The sequence below is a fragment of the Castor canadensis genome, chromosome 11 (assembly GCF_047511655.1).
Source record: "Castor canadensis chromosome 11, mCasCan1.hap1v2, whole genome shotgun sequence".
NCBI lineage: Eukaryota > Metazoa > Chordata > Mammalia > Rodentia > Castoridae > Castor > Castor canadensis.
The window spans coordinates 6,431,367-6,445,758 of NC_133396.1; the positions used below are offsets into that span (position 1 = coordinate 6,431,367).

Sequence of the window (14,392 nt, forward strand, 5' to 3'; positions counted from 1 at the left end):
AAGAAGAAATGCCAGGAGGGAGAAGTCTCCTGCCAAGAGCTGAAGCTACCGTGCGAGAGCAGGAGGAGGAGTCATTTTCTACTTCATCTTTACATTTTCTGTGTCCATATATACTTTCAGTATTTTTTAATAACGAGAACCTAAGTGTAATAAATTCTAGGGGCACCCCCCCCACCCCCTGCAAATACTCTGATCTTAGGAACCTACTGTGTGTCTCTTCCAATCCTCTAGGTTTTTGCTAGGTTTGCCGCCACTCTTTCCGAATGTCGATTATCCGGATTGTGGGAGTCGAGAGTTCGGAGGAAAGCGGGTCAAGTTCCCCATGCGCACCCTGCAGGTCAACCTTCTAGCCACGCTCCGTTAGGCGCCGTAACCTCTAAGGTCGAAATCCGCCTTCCGGACTTGGCCTCCTCCCGACGCGTCAGGAGTGCGCGTGCGCATGCGCAGCGAGACTACATCCCCCAGGAGGCTCTTCGCCTCGCAGTAGGCGGGGTGGGGCTTCGTAGCGGAAGACTACATTACCCAGGTAGACCCCCGCAGGAGACACTGCCTAGACTTCTAGTGTGCAACCATTGGTCCAGTGTCTGTCGGAAGCTGCGCGGTGATTGGTCCAGAGGCCCGTCAGTTATTGGCAAGCGCAGTTGAGTTTTGCTGTTAGACTGCGTGAAGAGCGAGAGAGAGCAGAGAGCTGGTATCCTGTGGAGTTAGGTGAGTGACCGCCACCTTCGTCCTACTCTTGGTCCTTTCGGGGACCTGCACGGGCTCCCCGGGTGGACCGCAGGGAGCACACGTGGACAGGTACTCACGCGGGGGCGGAGACTAAACGCTCACATGGCCACACCTGACCCGAGAAGTATCTTTAGGGACGCAAAGGTGAAACGCCGCACCCCCCAGGCACCTGCACACGCGGGCGCCCGCTTCCCAGGCGTGCTGTCGTACTCGAGCAAAAAACCACACTCTTAGGCACACCAGGACACTTACATATCCACCTGGGACATCTGCAGAGCCCCTCAGCTGTGCACATGGGCACTCCGACACCTGCCGCGGGGCTGTCGGGGCACGTGGGTATCCAACACAGAAAAAAAGCAGGGTGAAAGCGAACTCTCACGCACCCCACGCACCCTGCCACTCACGTCTGCAGCCGCCCTGTCTGGTTGCGGGATTGTGTATATCATGCATATAATCATACTTCATTTTGTTTTGTCTGTTTAGATTAAGACGAAGGTTTAGGGGTACAAGGTTTCTAACAAACAGAAAAAGTGTGTTGGTTGGTTGAAGACAGGGTCAGAGTCGGCTGAGTAGCCCAGACTGGCTTCCATCTTCTGATCCTCTTTCCTTAGGTTCCCAAGTGCTGGGATCACAGACATGAGCTACCATGCCCGCCGATTTTTAAATTTTTATTAATTTAAATTTTTAATGTTTTTTTATTTTTAAATTTTTCTAGAAAAAGTATGTTTAAAAGTGTATGACTTTTGCCTTTTTTTTTTTTTTAACAAAGTTTATCACATCCGTTATCATTCTGGTGCACAGCAATCTGCACCCAGCAGGGCAGACATTTGTACTTTGCAGAAAATGGTCCATGTTAAATAAACCAGCCCAAGGTGCGCTAGAGGCAGAATTTGAACTCAGACTTCTTCGGGGGTTTTTTGTTTTGTTTTGTTTTGTTTTGTTTTGTTTTGTTTTTTAAGACGGGGTCTCACTGTGTACCTAGGCTGGTCTCGGACTCATGATCTTCCTGCTTCAGTCTCCCTACTTGTTGGGATTATAGCCATGCACCATCATGCCCAGTTAAACCCAGTCTTTATTTATTTATTTACTTAATTTTTGTGGTACTGGGGCTTGAACTCAGGGCCTACGTCGTGAGCCACTCCACCAGCCCATTTTTTGTGTTGGGTTTTTTCAAAATAGGGTCTTGAGAACTATTGGCCCAGGCTGGCTTTGAACCTAATCCTCCCGATCTCTTTCTCCTGAGTAGCTAGGATTATAGGCATGAGCCTCTGGCACCTGGCTAAACCCAGGCTTCTTGACCTGAGGCCTAAGGTTATGTGTAGCTGTGTGGAGCTTTTTATGTACAGAGATTTACACGTATCCTGGCCTATCTGCCACTTTCTCCTAGCATGTGCATGGTACATTTGTACACTGGGCTTCCAGAGGGAAGAGACTGACCTGACTGCTTCTTTTGAAACTGAGCCAGGATACCTGCCATTCAGTTTGCTCCTCCTTCCCTCCTGCAGGAAACTTGTCACTGCTCATTGTGACCTGAGCTGTCTCTGGGTGTCCCCTTGGAGAGTTTTAGCTCCTCACTTGCCTGCTGCATGTTTAAACTGCTTCTCACATTTGCCTGGGAGGAGGTTCTAGTATGTTGCTACAAGTATTCAGGAGCTAGGTTAATTCTGAGGGACCTTCTAAAATCATTTTATACTGAGTTTTAATTAATTATTTTGTGGTACTTGTTAGTTTAGTTTTTAAATCAGCAAATTAAACCAACATAGAATTACATAAAGAGAGGGAGATTTACCTTCCTTCTTGTTGTTTTGCCCACGGGTAATTTACCAATCCTGTCAGTGTGTATGTGTGTTGTTACATGCTTTGTTTCTGTGTTTTATGTAGTGATATGGGCATATGTAGGTCTTGCTGTTTTTATTTTACAAAATGGGGGTTCTGACTGGGTGCTGGTGGCTCACTGAGTACTAATCGTAGCTACTCAGGAGGCAGAAATCAGGAGGATCGAGGTTCAAAGCCAACCCGGGCAAGTAGTTCTCGAGACCCTATCTCAAAAAACTCATTACAAATAAGGGCTGGTGGAGTGGCTCAAGGTGTAGGCTGTGAGTTCAAAACCCAGTACCGCAAAGAAAAAAAGGGGATTTTACTAGGCATAGTGTTCTGAAATCTGCTTTTGTTTTGTTTTTTTGTCAGGGTCTCACTATGTATCCCAGCCTGGCCTCCAAAGTTGAGATCCTCCTGGGTGCTGGGATTACAGGCATGCACCACCTTGCCTGGCTCTGAAACCTGCTTTTTTTTTTTTTTTTTTTATGTTTGCTCTATTGTGGGCATTTTTGTGTAGGCAGTGACCTCCCTATGTACGTCACAGGCTCATAGTGTTTTCCTGTATGAATGTCACTTAATGTATTTATCCGTGTCTTTATTTGATGAGCATCTGTGTTACATCTAGTTTATGATGATGTAACATAGACATTTTACACACCTACATATTTTTCTCAGCTCAGTGGTTCTCAATCAGTAGTATTTTGGCAGTGTCTGGAGGCTTGTTTTTCATTTTCATTTATTTTTTTTGTGCAATACTGGGGATTGAACTCAGGACCTTGTGCCCACTAGGCAGGCACTCTTCAACTTGAGCCATGCCACTAGCCCTTTTGCTTTTAGTTCGTTTTTTGAGCTAGGGTCTTTATCTGACTTTTCCCTGGGCTGGCCTTGAACCATGATCTTCATGTCTTTGCCTTTCTTGTAGCATAGCTGGGATTACTTTGGTAAGCCACCATGCCTGCCCTAGAGGTATTTTTGATTGTCACAATTAGAGTGTGATGGTAGAAACCAGAGACACTGTAAACATCCTGTAATACACAGGACAGTCCCCAAACAACAAAGTATTTCTTCTAAATGTCAGTGGTGCTGTGACTGAGAAACCCTGCTCTAGGAAAAAAAAAAGAAAGAAATTAGATGGTTTTGAAATAAAGGTATATATTTTAAACTCAGCATAGACGGGTGTGGTGGTACCAGTACTCAGGAGGCTGAAGCAGGAAGTTGTAGAGTTCCAAGCCAGCCCAAACTACATAGCAAGACCTATCTCAAAAAATATTTGGTTTTTGATCATTTGTTCATTAGCGATGTTCTAAGCTTTTGCTGTGTGCCAAGCACCATGCTGGACTCTGGAGATGGAGCTGTAAGTCGATTGCTGAGTTGCTGCCCTTGTGAGGACAGAGACTAGACATTAGCAGGTGCTGGGAATGCTAGGAAGGAAATACCCACATGTCCAGGAAGGGATGCTCTGGGGCTGAGCTCTGGGACAATGACCAGGGGCTTGGAAGTAGGGCTGTGTGGAGAAGGGGAACTGTGTGCGGAGGCAAGGCTGGTAGTTAGGAGTGCACACTGCATTTTGTAGGAGCTGATCAGAAGCACCAGGACCACCCAGTGAAGTGAGGAAGGGGAAGAATGGCCCAGAGTGAGGCTGAGGAGGTCAGCAGGGCCTGGCTCAGGGGGGACCTGGGAGCACCATTTCATAGCAAGACACTGCCTCGCTTTGCCAGGGAAGGCCTGAGGTGTATGCAAAGAAGGGGATGCGGGACTGGATGGGCACAGCTAGTAGGCACAAAGCCCTGGGTTCCGTCTCTAGCACCAGGGTTAAAGAGAAAAAAAAGAATATGCAGGAGAAGTTCAAGGGCTCAGCGGTCACCGTGCTCTTCTTTGGCTACTGGGGGATTGTTAGAGAATCCCAAGCCCTGTTTTCTGGCCACATGTGCCTGATGTCTGATAGCTCCTCTCAGTGTTCAGCTCGAGGGGACTTACACTTTATCTCAGACAGGGCTTTGCCATAAAGTTGCCGGAAGTCATCGGAAACACAACTGACCTCTGTGAGCAAAAGATTTCCCATCAAGCCTGTTACTTCATTCAGTCCCCAAATATTATTGAGCACTTACTGTGATGGGCTGTATTCTGGTGTGGAAGTACAGGCGAACCAATGAGGTCATGTTTCCTTGGGTTTGAATTCTAGTTGGGGGAAGACAAAAAAGAAATGTACAGTTTCAAAGTCCCAGAGTAATAAGGCTATAGAGAAAGCCAGTGCTATTTTAGGTAGGCTGAGCAGGGAGGACTGCTGGGAGGATGGGACGTTTGAGCAGTGACCCTAGGGAACTTGCCTTTATGTTTTCTCCATGTCTCTCGAATTTAGCTTGATACTGATGGACATTGAATGGACCAGAGGCAGGGATGGTCGGCTATGACCCCAAAGCAGATGCCAGAAGTAACTCCAAGTTGGAGGTGGCGGTGGCAGGGTCTTTGTCTGGATTTGTTACTCGGGCACTGATCAGCCCATTGGATGTCATCAAGATCCGTTTCCAGGTACCCTTTCCCCCTTTTCTCTGTGTAATGGGCTGGAGGACAAGTTCAGTCTTTCTTGCAAAAGCAGGTTCTTAAAACTTGGAATTTTGTCAAGGTGAAGCACTTGGTTGCCTTCACTACTGTTGCTAAAATTACCCCTTCTTAGTCAACCCCTCTGCCGTGGTCCTTACCTTTTCAATTTTGATCCCTAGCTTCAGATTGAACGCCTGTGTCGCAGTGACCCCAATGCAAAATACCATGGGATCTTACAGGCCGGCAAACAGATTTTGCAGGAGGAGGGCCCAACAGCATTCTGGAAAGGACACATTCCAGCCCAGCTTCTCTCCATAGGCTATGGAGCTGTCCAAGTAGGTGGCAGGGGACCCAGCCAGGCCTCTGGGGTCGCATTGCACAGTGGAGAAGCAGAGGGAGGGTAGCAAGTAGGAACACGGCCCCCATGCTACCCACTTGCCTGAATGGGAAATCTGCCTGACCTGTATGAAGACATCAGCATTCCCACTGTCCAGTCTCGGTGACTCGTGTTATATCTAGGAGACCAACTTGACACTGTGCTCCCATGTGACTTGGGAAAGGGCACTACCTAAGGCCTTTCGTTGTTTGAAGTAGCACCTTCACACTTGTGCTTCATTTGAATTCACAACATCGAGAGGAAGAGAGAGCAAGTGTTGTGTGGATTGCAGGGAAGGTAGGAGAGGTCCTGAGACCCCAGGCCTCTCACTTCTGGTCATTCATTCTTTCAGCTGAGTGCCGGTGTATTTCTTGGCAGACAGATGAGGTTGTATGATGCTACTGGTGGTAACAGTGAGCCTTTGCACAGTGCAAGCTGAGCCTGCCCCATGTGTTAAGCACTTTACCTGCCTTATCTTGCTGTAGTTCTGGGAGGTGAGTTCTGTTGTCACTCTGATTTTACAGAAGAGAGGACTGGGACAGAGAGAGCATGTGTAACCAACCCAACCAAAGTCATTGGTGAGAAACAGGCAGAGGGTCAGGGATGTAACTTGAGACAGCACGAGCTTAGCATGCTTGTGCACGAGGCCCTGGGTTTGATCCCAGCATGGCAAAATAAGTAAATCAGAAAGATTTGTCAGAGGCAGGATCTTCCGCTTGCAGCTAGTCCAGAGTTATCCCTGCCTGCTCTTCTGACAACAGCACAGAGAGTGTTCAAGTCAGGTGCTCCCTGGGTAGACATGCCCCTGCTGTTCCACGTCCTCATTTGGTACTCAGCAGATATTGCAGTGTGGTGGTTAAATGCACAACGCGGTAGTCTCAGGGAGCCAAACCTTGTGGTGGTGGCTAGGAAGGATGGGTGTGAGGCGATTTCCCATGGCACATGCTTCTGGCAGAATCCACTCCAGAGGAGGGTGATTCTCAAACAGTGGCACTGTCAGCTGTGCTCCAGAGTGCCCTGCCACAAATCAGATGAGGGTTGTCTGTCTTCAGTTCTTAGAAAATTAAGTGAATGAGTGGAGTTTTCTGCTATAAACTTTTCTCCACGTTAGACATGGTGGCGCACACCTGTACCGGAGCTGAGATAGGAGCTGTAGTTCAAGGCCAGTCTGAGTTACAAAGCGAAACCCTCTCTCAAAAAGCAAAGCAACAAAAAATTTTCTCCATATACTTTTTATTTGTTTATGTATTTATTTTTCTGGTGCTGGGGATTCAACCTAAGACCTTGTGTATTCTAGGCAAGTGGTCTACCACTGAGCCACACACTAACTCCCTCCATGTTCTTTATTGGGTATTTAGCTCTAAAAAACCATCTGAGTTGTTTCCTTTTTTTTCTTCTTTCTTCATGAGGCATCTGCTTTTTGGAATGTCTTTCTTTTTTTAAATTTTTTTGAGGTACTGGGTTTTAAACTAAGGGCCTCACCTTGAGCCACTCTGTCAGCTCCTTTTTTGTGATGGGTTTTCTCGAGATCGGGTCTCGAGAACTATTTATGGGGTCTCTTTTCATGGAGATCCTCCTGATCTCTGTCTTCTGAGTAGCTAGGGTTATAGGTATGAGCCACCAGGTGTCTGGTAACACTGGGGTTTGACCTCAGGGCTGACGCTGTACCAGTTGAGACACACCCCCATCGAGGCATCTGCATCCTACATAGAATTTCATGTGTTTCTTGTTTCTGTCAGGGTTCGAGGAGAGGATTTCCTTAGCTTTCCTCTTCCCTAGGCCTGGCCCCACCTGGTTGAGGGTGGTGTGTTGGGGAGTATTTGGTCTTAGCACTTTTCCTTTGAGTCCTTCGTGACTTTTTTCACTTGCTCTTGCAGTTTTTGTCTTTTGAACAGCTGACGGAGCTGGTGCACAGAGCCAGTGTGTACGATGCCCGTGGATTCTCTGTGCACTTCATATGCGGAGGCCTGTCTGCCTGCGCAGCCACCCTCACCGTGCACCCTGTGGATGTTCTGCGAACCCGCTTTGCTGCTCAGGGTGAACCCAAGGTAAGCCCTGATAAGGTAGGTGGAGCAGGAGTGCAGGTTCTTGTTCTTGGAGGAAGCAAAGTGGGTGATTGTCAGACCTGTAACTGGTCAGCACCTTGCAGAGTGCTCTGTGCCTTTGCCCCCAAGGAACACACAGACTCCCTGGTGAGACAAAACCTATGAGTGGGAAGTAGACCGAACAAGTACCCAGCAGTGGACCGGATGAAGTGAGGCTGGACCACTTCAGGCTGTAGTGTTGTGAGGGTGTCCTTGATTTTCAGAGAATGGGTTGGAGGAAATGGGGTAGCTGAGTCAGATTCAAGGCAGGACTTACTGAGAGCAAGGGATTAAACCCTGAAGTCCACCTCCACCATGATCGTGGACATATTTAAGAACAGTATCAGCCCAACATTGTGGTGCACGTCTTTAATCTCAGCACTCAGGGTTTTTTTTTTTTTTTTTGGGCCGTACTGGGGTTTGAACTCAGAGCTTTGTGCTTGGCTAGGAAGGCACTCTACTGCTTGAGCCATACCCCTAGCCCTAAATCTCAGCACTCAGGAGGCTGAGGCCAGAAGATTAGGAGTTCCAGACCAGCCTGCACTACATAGTGAGACCCGTGTCTCAAAAAGAAAGAAAGACTAGCATCGTGCGTGTGTGTGTGTGTATGTGTGTGTGTGTGTGGTTCTGGGATCACTGGAATCACCATGGTTTGGTTCTGCCTGTTTGTGTTGCTCAGGGTGGAGGAGGCTCTTTTGTTACAGAGAGATTCTGAAGACATTTGGTTGAAAAGAGCAAAGTTCCTTGGAAACAGTCTGGCAGACAGAGATTGGGGCATAAGAGCTAAATTGCTTTGTATAAGATAGTTCGGTAGAAAATTGGAGGTTTTGGGTAACTGCCCTGGTGGAGAAATGGGATGAGGGGCCTCAGGGACTAAGCAGAGAAAAGGAGGGGAAGGTGTTTATATAGAGGACAAGCCAACCCCAGTAGTGAGGTGGCCCCTGGGCTGAAGGAAAGATGACTGGTGACAATCCAGCTTTCCTGTTACTTCCCAACCTTTAGTGAAAATGCATGAGAATTAAAAACTGGAGACAGTATTAAGGAAAGGAAAGAATAGCATAGTACCTCTGCTAGATAAAAATTATAGGAGGCCATTGTTTTTGACTAAGCTCCTGCTTTGAGCCACAACCAAGAAACACATAAAGAGAACTATGCTAAAAGTCACAATGGAGTCACTCATGCTGAAGATCCAAGTCACTAACTTGAAACTAAGCTGTTATCTGACCTTCTAGTAAATCAGGATTATCAGGATAACAGCAAAATTTCCCAAATAGGGCAGTTTCAATTGGCACGATAATGAAGCACCCTCTGCCTTAATCTTTTCGCAAAAAAAAGTTAACTAAAAGTAATGTTGATTTTTGTTTGTTTTGTTTTGCTACATGGTCTTGCCAAGTAGCCCAGAGTGCTGGGATTACATATGTGCACCACCACACCTGGTAGAGAAGGTAACTTTGTTAAAATGGAAGCTCTGGGCAGTGGCTGGTGGTCTTTCCTTAGGGCCTTGCACTTTCACAGAGGCCCTGAGTGGAATCCTTCCATGTGACTGCCAGTGTTCTGGGAGGCAGCAGAAAGAAGTGCAGATCATCCTTCAGTCACCACTTTCACTGAGGTGCCTTGCCCTACCCCAGACCAGTGGAGACAGAGCAAATTGGTCGGGCCATGGCTGATTAACTGTGTTCTATAGAGGGTACTGAGAGGGCAGATGGCCCGTGGTATTCCTGCAGAGATAACGTGTTGTATATGTCAAAAACGACACAGCACACTACGATACATAGTAAATCTCCCTTTTCCTCCATTCCCCACCGCTCTTCCCCTCGGTGAAGCTATCTTTCATCACTGCCTGGTTTCTGTGTATCCTTGGGGGACATAATCTCTGCATACAGTTTGTTTCCTACAAATACTGACCTCGCTCTGGTGTACCCTGCTGTGTTCATTTACCTGCTGTGGGGGATCATTCCACAGCAGCCACCCGATCCCTGCCTCCTGTTAACAGCTGCACTGTGTTCTCATGGACATCTGTCCTGTCATTTATGGACCTGTCCCCTCACATGGACACTGAATCTTCTGCTGTTCTTCAGGATGCTGCAGTGACTCTGGACACACTTTTGTGCACACATGTGGACATAACAGTTGTGTAAATGTCTAGAAGGAAAGTTGTTGTGAAATCTCACTCTTTGAATTTTTGCCCAGCATTTTCCTGCCCAGCAGAAGTCCTTTTCCTCGCAGCTGGGTTTTTAGACGAGGGGAAGGAGATGTAATGGGCATTTCTTGGCTAAAACTACCTCGCCGAGCTCACTCAAGCTGCACGTGTGTGTCCAGGTCTACAAGACCCTGCGAGACGCTGTGGTGACTATGTACAAGACTGAGGGCCCCTTGGTCTTCTACAAAGGCTTGACCCCGACTTTGATTGCCATCTTCCCCTATGCTGGGCTGCAGTTCTCTTGTTACCGCTCCTTGAAGCAAGCCTACGAGTGGGTCATGCCAGCCAACAGAAAGCAGACTGGTGAGACACCCTACCCCAAAACAAGCCATTAGTCTAGTCTCTCTCTCTTTTTTTTTTTTTTGTGGCATTGGAGCTTGAACTCAGGGCTTCACTCTTTTAGACAGGTACTCTACCACTTGAGCAACTCCACAATCCCTTTTTTGTGTAGGGTATTTTCAAGATAGGTTTCAAAAACTATTTGCCTGGACTGGCCTTGGAACTGTGATCCTCCTGATTTCTGCCTCCCAAGTAGCTACGATTACAGGCATCTGGCCATAGGTCTCTTTTTGAACCACAAAGAAATAGTTCTTCTGTCAGAACTGAAGACATTCTCTGTACCTGGCTCTACAGTGTGGCCAACAAAATAAGTAAACCAAGCAGCTTAGAGGTGACTTGACTTCCAGTTCTTGCCACATGCATCTTTGCTGGTATGTGACAAAAACATTCCCAGTGACTGGTTCTGGTTTTCAGTTTTTGTTAGACGTCCAACTTGCAAATTGCTTATTTTTCTGTTTGTGCTTCTGTTGTTTGGTGGGAGAGGTGGGGCGTTCCTCTTCAGCCTGGAACCTGGTGCAGTCACTGACCTCCCAGGCTCTTACGGTCTCCAGTAGGGATTGCTGTGTGAGGCTCCCACCCTGCTGTGGGCCTGGCCAGTCTGCAGCCTGTGACCATTCTTGTGATAGTGGCTGTGTCTGGTTCTGGTTCCTAGATTAAATTCCCCTTTGAGATCCTAGGATGCTTGGGGGTTCAGCTTTGTGGTGGAGGCTTAGACCTGGGTCCTTTTTGTTTTGTTTTTTTGGTGGTACCGAGGTTTGAACTTAGGGCCTCATGCTTGCTAGGCAGGTGTTCTACTACTCCAGCTAGACTTGACAACCTTTAAGTTGTCCACCATCAGTTGCATTTCTCTCCTCCTTCTCCTCAATCTCACTTCTCTGGTTCAGGGAACCTCAAAAGCCTTCTTTGTGGCTGTGGAGCTGGAGTCATCAGCAAGACTGTTACATATCCCCTGGACCTCTTCAAGAAGCGGTTGCAGGTTGGAGGGTTTGAGAAGGCCCGAGCTACCTTTGGCCAGGTGAGCCATCCCTGTGCAGGTAGCTTTGACCCTTGCACTCACTAGGCACATGAGGGACCAGCATTCAGCTCTTGCCTAGTAGTCAGTACTGGCCTGGCACCCCCAGCTTATCTCATGTAGCTTTATTTCTTTGCATAAACAAACACATTTGGGTACATTTTAACAAAAATGGCGTTGCACTGAATGCAAGGTTTTATATCCTTTCCTTTTACCAACTTGTCCTGAAGGGACAGTTTGAATTTGAACCAGGAAAGATGGTGAGAGCACAGGACAGAGGATGGAGGCTCTTCTTCTCATGGAGACTAGTATGCTCTGTTTGGTTGGAGGTGGGGGTGCTTATGGGAGGACTGGTGGGAGCCAAACCAGGGAGGGAAGTTGAAGCCAAATGGTGGAATGCCTGGAACTCAAGGCCTCAGAGTTTGGACTTGATTCTACGATGTCATCATAATCAGCAGGAGTTATTGGAGCTTTTGGAGGGGAACAAGGGATGGGTGGGCTGTGCCTTGGGAACATAGATCTGGCAGCAGTTTGTGGTGTCACCTGGAGGCAGGGAGGCTAGGTGGAAGTGGGCCCTAGTCCAGGTAAGAGCTAACAAGGGTCAGATTCATATTTTCTGCTCAAGGGGGACCAATTGGAATAGGGTAGAGGATGGGAGAGGGTCCAGAGCTGTCACTGGATCCTTCAGAGCCACTGTCAGCTCCTGCCTCCTCAGCAGGAAGATGCTTTGTCCAGCTCCTGACTCCAGACCTTTCATCAGTGCAGTTTAACTTAGCTCCCTGTGACTAGAAAGAAGGAGGGTAATTTATTTATTGTCGTTTTTTGGGAGTGGTACTGGGTTTGAACTCAGGGCAGCCCTTTTTGCTTGGGTAATTTTTCAGATCGGGTCTCATCGTTCATGCTGGCTTGGACCATGATCCTCCTCTTTATTTGTTTGCCTTTTCTTTTTTTTTTTTTGCAGTACTGGAGCTTGAATTCAGGGCTTTATGCCTGATAGGCAGGCGCTCTACCACTTGGGCCATTCCACCAGCCCCTTCTTTTGTGTTGGATATTTTTAAGATATGGTCTCACAGACTGTTTGCCCGGTCTGGCGTGTACCATGATCCTCTTGATCTCTGCTTCCTGAGTTATTGTTAGCTGCTGGCACCCAGCATGACCATCCTATTTATGTTACATAGCTATCGTGCCAGGCATGCAGCACCACACCCTGCTTTTATTGGTTAAGATGGGGTCTCTTGAACTTTTTGCCTGGGATGGCCTCACACCTCAATCCTCCTGATCCCCGCCTCCTGAGAGGCTAGGATTACAGGTGTGAGCCACTGTGCTTGGCCTATTTGCTGTCTATTTTGCAGTCATTCCTTCATCCAGCATGTATTTATTGGGAGCTGTGATGCTCTGGGTGCATTTTAATAACCTTCCTCTCCCCAGGTGCGGCGCTATAATGGCCTCCTGGATTGTACCAAGCAGGTGCTGCAAGAGGAAGGCACCCAGGGCTTCTTCAAGGGCCTGTCCCCCAGCCTGCTGAAGGCCGCCCTCTCCACAGGCTTCATGTTCTTCTGGTATGAGTTCTTCTGTAACCTCTTCCACTGCATAAGGAGGGAAGACAGCTAGCTTAGTGGGCAGGAGGGCCTGAGGTCGTCACTGAAGGCCACCTCCTGAAAGAAGCAAGACTTACCCTCTGAACTCATGTTGCATTGAGGGGTGCTACCTGGTCTGCCCTGCAGGCCAGTCATCCTGAGCGTGAAGGACCATCAAGTGGTGGCAGCCTTGACCCACTGGGTTGGGTCACCAGCAGAAGAAAGGCAAGGACCTTCTCTATGAAAGAACACAGGAGATGCCGCATGTGTGCCATGGGGACGATGCCACTGAGGAGCCCAGACCCAAAGGAATGAGATACCTTCCTCTACTTTGTAGCCCCATCTGCTGGAAGAGCCACAGCTTGAGGGCAGAGCTCAGGGACTGGGCTCTTTGCAGGAGTCTGACCCCCATACTGGGCTGTTTTTACTTAATAGACATTAAAGCAGAAAGCACATTCCTCATCTTACTCCTCCACCTCCCCTTGCAAGCTGCATCCCTGCTCACAGAGGATGAGGGAAGCCCTCCCTCAGGAGTTACACTCCTGTTGTTCTACTTTGTCCAAAAGTTGCAGCTCTGTGTGGCTCTGCTCCTAGGTTTAAGGGGAGTCCAAACCAGGCCCAGACCTCAACCTAGCAGGCAGGCAGAAGGGTGGGCCAAATCCACCAGGCCCAGACCTTTGAGTCTACATAGGCACCAGCACTCAGTCCAGTCTGTCCTAGGACAGTATCTGCAGGGTGACGCCTAACCAGCTTCCAGAGAAGGCAAATGCCAGTAAAGTGGAGCACATGTGCTAATGGGCAGGAGCACAACATTGCAGCTCTTCTTCCCCCCCCCAGGCTCTGCCCTTTCACTGGACCCTGGATTAGCCCTGCTGGGATGAGTTTACAGCTGGGTCAGTGGCATCAGCGCCAGCCCAGGGTGTTCCTCCTTGGCTTAGCGTGACACTAATGTGTCTTCTTAATCCCAGAAGGCAGGCAACCCTGAAGCAGCCCAGTGTCGGAGATGGCAGAAGGAAGGGGTTGGGCAGACAGCCTGGTGGGGCACAATTTGGCACCCAGGGGAGTCACCAGAGCCCAGGAACCCATACAGATGTGCGTCTAGGTGCTGAGGAGAAACTTGGGTTACAGGGGCAACAGAGCAGAGCAAAGCAGAGTGCCACCCCTCCGGCCTGCCTGCTGGGCTGAGAGATGGGCCTGGTAGAGGAGGTCGTGGGGATCCACACCTTTACTCTGGAGTCGTTTGGGCTCATGTGGGCTCGAGCCTCTGCCAGGACTGGCACGCAGCAACTGCTGGGAGTGGCCTCGACGCACTGGAGTGTGGGGCTCTCGCCCCGCCCTCTTCTCTTAATCTGGAGCCCAATCCTGGCTCCTGTGCTCTTCCCTGTGCTGGCCGTTGACTCCGAAGGTTCCGGCTGCGCTAGAGGACGCCCTGAGGCCCACGGCTCTTCAGCCCTGGCCGGGGCTGTGGGGTGCTTGAATGTACTTTTATGACGTCCCATTGAAATAAAGTTCGTGCTCTTCCTCTCGCCTGCTCACTGTTTCGTGCTGCAGCTGAGTTCTCTTCGGCACCCCCTTCCCATGACCGCTTTGGCGGGAACCTTTAGCCACTCAAAGCTCCCAATCAGCACTTGTCCTCTGGGTCAGGTAGCAGGGACTGGGGGGGTCAGGAGCGGCAAAGGTCATCTGGCTCTTCGCCAAGAAAGACCTAGAGGCTCC

At 48.9% G+C, this 14,392-nt stretch overlaps 1 protein-coding gene across 4 annotated transcripts; it reads left to right on the forward strand.

The window, feature by feature from the left end:
- The first annotated feature begins 407 nt into the window (after window positions 1–407).
- Slc25a19 (solute carrier family 25 member 19) lies at window positions 408–14,202 on the forward strand. 4 transcript variants are annotated; one of them, XM_074045166.1, is made up of 8 exons: window positions 408–708; window positions 4,121–4,194; window positions 4,907–5,076; window positions 5,268–5,423; window positions 7,342–7,512; window positions 9,868–10,051; window positions 10,972–11,102; window positions 12,528–14,202. In XM_074045166.1, the coding sequence occupies exons 3-8, from the start codon at window positions 4,945–4,947 to the stop codon at window positions 12,708–12,710; spliced, it is 957 nt and encodes a 318-aa protein (XP_073901267.1). In that variant the 5' UTR covers window positions 408–708; window positions 4,121–4,194; window positions 4,907–4,944; the 3' UTR covers window positions 12,711–14,202. The 4 variants fall into 4 exon arrangements, with proteins under 4 accessions (XP_073901267.1, XP_073901266.1, XP_073901268.1 ...); XM_074045165.1 differs by lacking the exon at window positions 4,121–4,194; XM_074045167.1 differs by lacking the exons at window positions 4,121–4,194; window positions 5,268–5,423.
- The last annotated feature ends 190 nt before the right edge of the window (window positions 14,203–14,392 follow it).

Excerpts from the sequence above, each read along its gene's own strand:
- Slc25a19 (XM_074045166.1), top strand. The coding sequence starts at position 4,945 with ATGGTCGGCTATGACCCCAAAGCAGATGCCAGAAGTAACTCCAAGTTG. Across the intron at positions 7,513-9,867 it reads CTGCTCAGGGTGAACCCAAG|GTCTACAAGACCCTGCGAGA; the intron begins GTAAGCCCTGAT and ends GTGTGTGTCCAG. Across the intron at positions 10,052-10,971 it reads AGCCAACAGAAAGCAGACTG|GGAACCTCAAAAGCCTTCTT; the intron begins GTGAGACACCCT and ends TCTCTGGTTCAG.